This window comes from Primulina eburnea, chromosome 11 (assembly GCF_022965805.1).
Source record: "Primulina eburnea isolate SZY01 chromosome 11, ASM2296580v1, whole genome shotgun sequence".
NCBI classification, from domain to species: Eukaryota; Viridiplantae; Streptophyta; class Magnoliopsida; order Lamiales; family Gesneriaceae; genus Primulina; species Primulina eburnea.
The window spans coordinates 18,088,979-18,099,011 of NC_133111.1; the positions used below are offsets into that span (position 1 = coordinate 18,088,979).

General features: G+C 34.7%; 2 protein-coding genes across 7 annotated transcripts; both read right to left on the reverse strand.

The window, feature by feature from the left end:
* Positions 1 to 1,745: 1,745 nt before the first annotated feature.
* LOC140804765 (uncharacterized) lies at positions 1,746 to 4,966 on the reverse strand. 6 transcript variants are annotated; one of them, XM_073160888.1, is made up of 7 exons: positions 4,826 to 4,966; positions 4,537 to 4,749; positions 3,399 to 3,491; positions 3,158 to 3,262; positions 2,812 to 3,075; positions 2,243 to 2,318; positions 1,746 to 2,112 (listed from the first exon to the last, which is right to left on the reverse strand). In XM_073160888.1, exons 1-7 carry the CDS (start codon positions 4,853 to 4,855, stop codon positions 2,075 to 2,077), a joined length of 819 nt encoding a protein of 272 aa, XP_073016989.1. In that variant the 5' UTR covers positions 4,856 to 4,966; the 3' UTR covers positions 1,746 to 2,074. The 6 variants fall into 6 exon arrangements, with proteins under 6 accessions (XP_073016989.1, XP_073016987.1, XP_073016990.1 ...); XM_073160886.1 differs by having other exon boundaries at positions 3,158 to 3,265; XM_073160889.1 differs by having other exon boundaries at positions 2,202 to 2,318; positions 3,158 to 3,265.
* A 271-nt stretch (positions 4,967 to 5,237) lies between these two features.
* LOC140804763 (uncharacterized) lies at positions 5,238 to 9,228 on the reverse strand. The gene is made up of 5 exons (XM_073160885.1): positions 7,545 to 9,228; positions 7,371 to 7,432; positions 6,629 to 7,260; positions 6,246 to 6,527; positions 5,238 to 6,156 (listed from the first exon to the last, which is right to left on the reverse strand). Exons 1-5 carry the CDS (start codon positions 8,467 to 8,469, stop codon positions 5,445 to 5,447), a joined length of 2,613 nt encoding a protein of 870 aa, XP_073016986.1. The 5' UTR covers positions 8,470 to 9,228; the 3' UTR covers positions 5,238 to 5,444.
* Between the last annotated feature and the right edge of the window lie 805 nt (positions 9,229 to 10,033).

Consider the following 10,033-nt stretch of genomic DNA (forward strand, 5'->3'; position numbering starts at 1 on the left):
AATATCGAGAAAAAATATATAATAAGAACAATTAGATTTTGAATCAATGGATTTCCTATCTTTTGATTAGTTTGGCTCGTTTGTCTGTCTGCATTCTGTAAACCATTTTCCTGAGCATTTATCTATATTCCAATTCCATGAGAGAAATCGTTCCCATAAATTGAAAAATTTATTAACCTGTGAGGATATGGAGTTAAGATTCTTACTAGGAATTTCTAAAGGTCATGTACATTTAACTAACTGAAAATAAGCTTTGAATTGATCAGTTCAGATTATTTTATAAATTATAATTATAATTATCTTGATATAACTTTGACAGTTTTCAAATTGAATTTAAACACTTGGATAGCTCAGATTATATTTCTATTTAAATTAATCAATATGTTTTGTGTTGCTATTAATGCGTAAATTGTTAGAGGCTAGCAATAAGTTGGTTGGGGAGTGTGATAAAGATAAAAAATTGTATTAAAATTAATTGTTTTGTAATATAAATTTATATTTTTCGTTTAAATATTATATGTTTTATAATAAATTGTATAAAATATAAGTTGTGTTATTATAAGTTTTTACCTATTTTTAAAAGTTCGATAAAACAAGCATAACCTTGGGGTTGCAAATGACATTAAAATGATTCTTGAACCTGTAGAAAGTTGATGATAATATCTACAATATTGGTGACAAGCATGAGATAAAATTTTTCTCACAATTGGTATCAAATTAAGCAACAAATAAAGTCACCAAAAGAGTGGCAATTTTACCATGCTCTAGCATTTTGACCATATCTCTCAAATTACTTGGTCAAATGGTGAAAAAAAAAATACCACAATTCCAAGAAATCTGTTAGGGATCGATATAGAGTTTAGAGGGGGGTGATAAACTCTTTCCTTTTACGGTCGTTTTTGCAAAAGGTGCTAGAATCCTGTTATAGATTATAGCTAATCTTGTTCACGAGTAAGTCCAGTAGATCACAATAATAAGTGCGGAAACGATCCGATGGAGTACGATGAAACACAAAGAAACAGTAGGCAGTAGACAATGGTTGTTTATGGAACACTACAAGAAAAATGGGTTTCCGCGGCGTGCAATATTCGCCGCGGAAAGGTATCCGCGGCGTGCATGGCACGCTGCGAGGCACGCTGTAAAGTTTAAAGCCGTCGTAAGTTTGAAACTATTGGCAGCGTGCAGTTTACGCTGCGGTTTACGCTAACAACGGCGTGCGGTGTGTGCTATTGATAGTTACCTTCGGCAGCGTGCACCGCACGCCTTGGTTAAAAGTTTCAACGTGGTGCAAAACATGTTGTTGATATATCGACCTATTGGCAGCGTGCAAGGCACGCCGTGGTTAAACTTATCCATGGCGTGCGCAAAACATGCTGTTGATATGTTCACCAATTGGCAGGGTGTAATGCACGCTGTGGTTAAACGTATCCATGGCGTGCGCAATATGTTGTTGATGATTTATTGGCAGCGGGTGTTGCACGCTGCGGTTAAAACCAACCATGGCATGCGCAATATGCTGTGGATAAGGCGCAATGCAAGCTGTAATTAATAAATTATTGTACGCTGTCGATTTGGTTTATGAGCAACGTGCAGCATATTAAAGTTATTTATATTATTATGAACAAAATTTTAAACAATAATATCGAAACTCAAAAGATTTATCATCCTACCAATCACCAGAATTAAAACAAAATAATAAGATTACATAAAAACTAGGTAATTAATGACAATTTTCCTTTACTTGCTAAAGTAAACAAAATACTCAGTAATATGATGGTTTGATGCAATAGTGTCTGTAACCCTAGAACCAATATAAGATCTGTATCAGTCACACAAAACGATAAATTTAGAAGGTCATGCTACTGTGCTTCCAACTGCATCATCCAGAAAAATCATTTCAGAATTCGGTCGAATTAAGTCTACCTGCTCCACAAGAACTCTATCAACCCAAACCTTCCAACAAGATCCACCAAGAGGAACGTGATGCACTTTTACAGTTGGATCTGTGGATGCAATTCGACCTTCAGCAACAACTCCATCACCACACCAATGAAGCAACTTACATTTAGTATTTTCAGAGATATCTCCACGACACACATTCTTTGAATTTGACTGCATATAAACAATACAAAGTATTAATTATGCCATATCTATTTTATAACAAATGTGGTTTAGATAACACAAACATTTAAGATAATTACCTGAGATGCAACTTGATGTTAGTTCACATTATCAGCATTACCACTTTTTTTGAGACGATTGATATCACAGCCGCTACCAATATCATTCTCAATCCCAATACTGCCACCAATACCTACCTACATATTGAGATAAAACAAAAAATATCTCAAACAAAAAATCTCCAATGTAAGAAGCTTCATTAGATTACTTCATTAGCTTGAATCAAAATTTGCATAAATTAAAGCACATCAAATATCAATTGAATTGGTCAAACGCACGAAACCGTTGGGGAGTCTTAGTCTAAATGAAGTAGATGAACCAACTTCGCACGCGCTATAATATTTTCAACTTTGCTCGAGGAAATAAGCCATCAATATACAACATGTGGTGGAGTGAAAAAGTGAAGAGCATGCCACCAATATTATATATGTAAATCTCCACAAAAAAATACACACACTACAAGTACACCAAAGCTACAAAGTAAACTAAATAAGACTAGTGAAACTTATACCATTTTTCTTCCCAACAATAAAACAAAAAAATGACCAAGACAAAATCATAGGTCACTAAACAAAAATTCTCAACAACATAAATACAAATTATTTTATCTATTGTTGTTTAATTACTAACATGTTCTTGCTCATTTTGTTGCCTCATATTTTGGAAAACAATGGACCTCATTTGTTGCACTTCTTGTTGAAGGTTGTGCATCATACTTTGAAGTTGTTTAATAGTTCCATTTTGTTGCAAAGATGCTCCAAATTTTGAAGGTGTAACTCCTAAGCCCATTCCACGCACTCTACCTCGAATTTCCTTTCCAAATACAAGGCTAATTGCATCCTCAGCAATGTTAGTAGTGTTTTGAGATTCAGATGCACATGCTTCTATTTCTTTCTGCAAATAACAAACAAATACTTTTTGAGAAAATAATGAATTTAAGTTGATCAGTTTTTTTTTACAGAAATAATTTTATTACCATTTTTTCTCCAACAGCTTCACAACTCGGTTGTCCATTTTTCTTCTTATGGCCTTCCACCCATACTTTTGTTCTTGTAATTGGTATATCAGCAGAAGACGTTTTCTCCTTGAGTAAGAAGCATATAGAAATTTATGAACAATTCATTAGGAACATAATTCAAAAAAAGTATCATTAAATTTAAAAATTAAAAAACTTAGAGAAGAGCTTTTCATAAGGTTTTTCAAATAATAACAATTACCATAATGTGAGCCAAACGGGCATAACCTCTCCTGCTCATTGTGTGGTTGTGTATTTGCTTTCCTCTCATTGCCTTAAATTTTTCACTCTTTTCCTGAAAATAAAAAACATATAACATATTCATATATAATTGATTAGTCACATGATTGCTAAAAATTAAAGAATTAATCCAATGCATGAATGTCACATAATGGGTATAAATGAAAAATAAGTGCGACAATTGACAAAAATAACTATAAAGGATTAAAGATGAACTCTTACAGCAGTCAACCAATTAATCTAGTGGTGTTTCAATTAAGGGGACATATTTATGCTCAACAGAATGATCATTTAACTCAGAATCTTCTCTTTGATCTGAAATTTCAACAGGCCCACCGGATTTGCTTCTAACAATCTTATAGCAGTGAACACCGATCCTTCACTCCAGTAATCTGTTTCTGCTCAACAATGAGTTATTCGCTGCCCTCAGAACCCTTTAAATTCAACCACATGGTATCCTCATTTTTACTGCTGGGGTTAGTTTTGAACTTTAGTTCCCAATTTTCTCTGCTACCTAGAAATAGTTTTAATTTCAGGTACTACATAAGAACTGGTTGCTGCATCATTTTTCTTCTCAGAGGATTTGATCAGGGAAACTGCTGCAGTTGATGCTAGACTTTCTGCTCAATGAGAGGGTGAACATCGATGAGCTGGGCAGATGACATGTGACATATTCTTGTTGACGTTGATAGGGTACTGGGGGTGGAGGGGAGGGTGGGTCATCATGGTAATTAAGGGGACATTGATAATTCTTTTTCTCAGGTACAGAATTTAGAGAGAAAAGCTTGTGGAAAGAACAGCCATTTCGCGTTTACCGACTAAATGGGGTGGCATTGGGCTCGGCCACAAACTTCAGACATATAACTTACATAATTTAATTTTTACATGCTGTTGCCGATCAACAGCCACCAATGAAGCTCGAAAACATCTGTGGAGATGCCCCTGTTTCCTAGGATTTCGAGTTCTCAGTCCCAAAGAAGAACATTCTCTGTTGTGTGATTCGTTACTTCTTGGAATTATTAAATTTAAGCCCGAAAATCATAACAATTATATGCATGTATCAAACAGTCGAAAATCTATACCAATGAATTGATACTTACTTGAAATGGTGATGATCGTGTCTTCTTTACAAACAAGTCCCGTTGGTGTGAATCCATAAATTCGGGCTTCAAAAGACAAAGATCTCGTGAAGCCACTCGACCATCATCAACTTCTCGTATAAGTATTTGGAGTTTGGACTTTCTATCACGCCACAATTTACCTAACTTTTGAAAGATTGCATGTTTCTCCCACTCCTCAACTTTATAGTTCAACTACACATTAAGAAGCATAAAAATATTTCTACATTTTGTAACAAAATAGGAATAAAAAAACAGTGATAAGTATTACCTGAAGACAACACCACATCTTATTCTTCATTTCCTCGTCTAAGTCATTCCATCGATCTAATGTGTATGGCACAAATTATTTTACCATGCAACCTAGAAAAGTGGCGTACTTGACCGAATTATCTCCAATTGCCTGTCCAAACTCATTACGTTCCAGATCTTTGGGCGGTTGTTGGCCACTAACCAAATTCAACTTTGATGGACCTCGTCCTTTTTTATTATTAGTTTTGGCGTCATCAACTAGGTCTTTATCCCGCACATATTCTGATGAATTAGGTGGAGTGTTGGAGTCCACTCTCGATAGCTTATTAGCTATATTTTCCTACAAAATAGCAAAAAGAGATATTATAATGTAAAATTGAGACTTCATAAAAACTAAAATAAACCAAAATTTACAAAATAATAAAATATCACCTGAACTTCACCTATAGATACCTTGCTGCGTTTTTGGCCCAATCTGCTCATTTTTTAATGTTGTATATGAAGAGATAGTCAAACATGTAATATAGCATGATAATTCGTTGAAAATAAAAAGAAAACAAACAAATATATTGCAACAGTAAATAAAGTGTAATGGAACCTTTTAAATTAACTACAAACTCTACAACCGAAAATTTCAATCACAGATCAGTCACGTCAATTCCCACACACTCATTTCTCGCGTACGGTTCTTTCTCAGTGATGTTAATCTCAAGTGTGGACACATCAAGAGGTGTGAATGATGTATAGGCTTCCTCTTCAAGCAAATTCATGTTATGCATACCCCGAGGCGGCGCTTTCAGCAACACATACCAGTTTGATTCGTCATTGTCTCTAGAATAGAATACTTGTTTTGCTTGTGATGCTAAAATGAAAGGATCGCCTTCAAAAGTTCTTAGACCTTGGTGTAAGTTGACCAGTGTAAAACCATCTTCCATTTTGATTCCAGTTTCATGATTTGCCCAATCACACCTAAAAACAGGAACTTTGAAAGAATAGTAGTCTAGTAAAACAATATCTCGTATAACTCCATAGTATAATACTCTTCCAACGGTATGTGAATGATCATTCGTACTAGACTGACAAACAGTATCTGCTTCAATCGAAACACCACTATCTTGTGTCGACCTTTCAACATCAATTGTGTGGAATCGATATCCATTTACAATATAACCCGTATAAGATATGACATGTTTTCTTGGACCATGTGCTAGCCATTGTATTCTGTCTGATGAGTTATCAAAAACATGTTTTGATAACCATTGAGCAAATGTTTCCATATGTCGCTTCTGTAACAATGTTTCATTAATTAAGAAACGACGATCTGTTTGTTTCAGCTCCTCAATGTGCTTCCTATTTAAAATCATTAAAGGGTGATTATTGGAATATATGAATTATGTAATAGACAAAGGCTAATATGATATGTAATTAACTATACTCACTGTAAGTAAGGCTCAACTTCAGCAGTATTGAACAACACATATCGATGTGCAGCTTGCAACACATGGTCTTCTAAAATTTTTTCTTTTCCTTGCGAAATTGGGCGACCTTCCACTAATCCATTGTCCAAATCCTGATTTCGATTAGAACGGATACCAATACCAGTCGCTTTTTCTATATAAGCACTACAAAATCGCATTCGTTCTTCTGCAAGATAACACTCAGCTATGCAACCCTTTGGCCTTGCTCGGTTCTTCACATACTCATTAAGTGTTTTCATAAATCTAAAGAAAAAAACATATTTCACATGAAACTAGTGTTTGTAGCAAATTTAAATTAGTTGTATAACATAATATTGGTCTAGAAATAAATTAATATCTATTACCTTTCAAAGGGATACATCCAACGGAATTGGACATGCCCACACAAGCGAGCCTCTCTTGCAAAATGAATTGTCAAATGAACCGAGATAGTGAAGAAAGCGGGTGGAAAGTACCTTTCCAACATGCATAGGGTTTCAGCAATATTCTCCTCGAGTTGTTCTAAACGGTTTCTGTCTAACACTCTTTGACATAATTCATTGTAAAATGCACACAATAGAAATAGAGCACTACGTGGACCTTTAGGTAAAAGACTTCTCAATGCTACTGATAGCAATTGTTGCATTAGAACATGGCAATCATGAGATTTCAGCCCAATAAGCTTATGATCTTCTAAAGAAACACAGTTACCAATATTTGAGCTGTAGCCATCGGGTAACTTTATTTTCTTCAATCTAGAGCAAAATACATTCATCTCTTTTTTAGACAATGTGTAAGGTGCAGCAGGCAAGTGATACATATTTTCCCCTTTCTCTTGAGGATGTAATTCTTTTCTAATGTTTAAGTGCATCAAATCTTTACGAGCATTCACACCATCTTTGGATTTTTTCTTCACGTTTAACAATGTGCCTGTGATATTTTCGCAGACATTCTTTTCAACATGCATCACATCTAAGTTATGACGTAGCAGCAGTCCCTGCACATAACGATTAACACATTTCATAGTATTAGTTCATGATTCAAAAAAATTTATGAACAAAAAAACAAATTTATAAAACTTGATGAATATAGTGCAAAAGAACTCACACTCCAGTATGGAAAACTGAAAAAAATTGACTTCTTCTTCCACATTTGATCTGATTTTTGTACTTTTTTTGAACTATCATGCGTCTTTCTCTTTCTCTTTGCATTATTGATATTCTGACTCTTTTTTTTCCCAGTCATTTTCAATGACTTTTACTGCATTGAGAATTTCTAAACCAGTCAAAGCCCTCGGTTTTCCTTTTCTCTCTTTTTTTCCATTAAACCACTTCTTTTTCTCACGAAATGGATGATCAGGAGCAAGAAATCTTCGGTGGCCTAAGTATGAAAACTTTCTACTGTACTTAAGCCACATAGAACAAACGTCTTCACCACATATTGGGCAACCGAATTTTCCTTTTGTGGCACATCCAGCTAGGTTTCCATAAGCTGGAAAATCATTGATTGTCCACATCAAGATAGCCTTCAGATTGAACATTGACTTGCTAAATGCATCAAATGCCTCCACACATGTGTCCCACAACTCCTTCAAATCTTCCACAAGAGGTTCCAAGTACACATCTATATCATTTCCTGGTTGCTTTGGACCTGGTATTAGTAATGTTAACATAAGATTTTCTTTCGACATGCACTTCAATGGAGGAAGATTGTAATTGACCAAGATAACCGGCCAACAACTATATCTAGAACTAAGGTCACCAAAAGGGTTGAATCCATCTGTTGCAAGACCAAGACGAAGATTTCTAGGATTTGATGCAAAAGCAGGCCACTTGTGATTTATTGTATCCCAAGCTACTGAATCAACTGGATGACGCATCATATGATCTTGAATTTTGTGGTTGGAGTGCCAAATCAAATCTTCAGCCATTTCTTCTGATTTAAACATTCTTTTAAGTCTTGGTATCACAGGAAAATACCTTAGCACCTTTTCAGGAATTCCTTTACGAACTTTTAAGGTAACTTTGTCCACCTTCCATCTTGAGGAACCACACTTTGGACATGAGTCTAATTCTTTGAGCTCCTTTCTAAATAGACAACAATCGTTTGGGCAAGCATGAATCTTCTCATATCCTAAATCAAATGGTTTCAACAACTTTTTCATCGAGTAAACACTTTGTGGAAGTGTGGTTTTTTCTGGAAGCATGTCACCTAAGATCTTAAGGAGCTCATTGAAACTACTGTCAGTGTGACCATTGGTAGACTTGTAATTGTATAATGTGACAGATGCTGACAACTTTGTATAAGTCGTACATCCAGGGAAGAGAGGAGTTTCTGCATCTTATAATAAATCAGTAAACTCATAATCTCTTGCGTCAGATGTAGTGTGTCCAACCTCTTCATCTGAGACAAATGCATCCCTATATAAGTGAAATGCCTCTCTACTTTCATCATCCGCTTCTTGAACTCCTCCTAAACTACCTTCACCTTCAAATTGTGAGGTATTGGTTTCACCATGGAAGAACCAAATCGTGTAAGAAGGATCGAACCCCTTGAATATTAACTGCTCATACACTTTGTCAAATGTCATATACTTCTTATTTTTACAACATATGCAAGGACATAATATTACGTCACGTGTTTTGGCGTAGTCCTTGGCATGTGCAAGAAATTTTTTAACCCCTTCTTCATACTCGGGTAGAAGTCTTGAAGACAAATGAATCCATTCTTTATCCATTTCGTAAATGACCCAAAACTTAACATTCAAATTAATATATTACTTCAAATAATTTTCATTACTTCATAAATAAAATGAGAAAATGAATAAAAATATAACCTCAACTTCTGCAATAAATATTAAAAACTAGCCACTAAATTGTTAAAGTAGATTTTATTCAAATCCAAAAAAAAATTACTTGTCATATAGCTCTACTATTAGCCACATAAATTCAAGACCAATAATGCAAAATTTAGAACCTAAAGATTCATCAAGCAATACACTTAATATATGGAAAAGGAATAGTACCAACACCAAGAAATGTGATTTTTCATGCTACTTTGGAAAGAAGCATTCTTCGTGTAATTTTGAGAACTCTCTCGACAATTTGCAACCAACTAAAGTTTCAATTTGTCAATTTAATTTTAAAAAAAAAATTAAGGCATCAACAAAGATGAACCACAGGAAACAAGCATATATAAATCTCTTTTTTCAAAAAGCATTCATTCATAGTCCAAGATCACATTTTCCCATGCATGAAGGGTGTCGATTTTTTCGACTTTTAAGGAGGTTCTTTTTATTTAGTGCAATACAAGAGAGCTCTTTTCAATGTAAAGAAAGAAAGATCACATATTTATCTTTCTTTTTGAAGTGGAAGATCTAAAGCAAATATCTTTAGACCGTGCTTTATTTTTTGGCCCTCTTTTTAGAACTATTCCATATTCTAATAAAGCTCAAATATACACTAATATGCTGTGATTTGGGCCCAATTTTTGTGGGACAAAGGCAGGGAGAAGGAGTAAAGCTACCACTTTTAAAGATGAAATTTAAAAATTTTCCCAATTATTATCGTGTAAAATATCTATGTGACACATAAATGATGCAAATATGTGGCACAGGGAGGGAGACAAGATAGGCTGGCAAAGATTTTTGTGAGGAATACATTAAAATGGGAGGGGACAAAAACATATAATGATATGAAATTATCTACGTGACACACAAGTGATGCAAATAACAATAGAGCCCCAGGTAAAGATCTTGGACTATGAAATTA

Excerpts from the sequence above, each read along its gene's own strand:
- LOC140804765 (XM_073160886.1), bottom strand. The coding sequence starts at position 4,855 with ATGAAGAATAAGATGTGGTGTTGTCTTCAG. Across the intron at positions 3,266-3,398 it reads CCCGTTTGGCTCACATTATG|GAGAAAACGTCTTCTGCTGA; the intron begins GTAATTGTTATT and ends TTCTTACTCAAG. Across the intron at positions 2,113-2,242 it reads CAATCGTCTCAAAAAAAGTG|TCAAATTCAAAGAATGTGTG; the intron begins GTAATGCTGATA and ends GTTTATATGCAG.
- LOC140804763 (XM_073160885.1), bottom strand. The coding sequence starts at position 8,469 with ATGCTTCCAGAAAAAACCACACTTCCACAAAGTGTTTACTCGATGAAA. Across the intron at positions 7,433-7,544 it reads AAAACCGAGGGCTTTGACTG|TACAAAAATCAGATCAAATG; the intron begins GTTTAGAAATTC and ends GTTCAAAAAAAG. Across the intron at positions 7,261-7,370 it reads TCAGTTTTCCATACTGGAGT|GGACTGCTGCTACGTCATAA; the intron begins GTGAGTTCTTTT and ends CGTTATGTGCAG.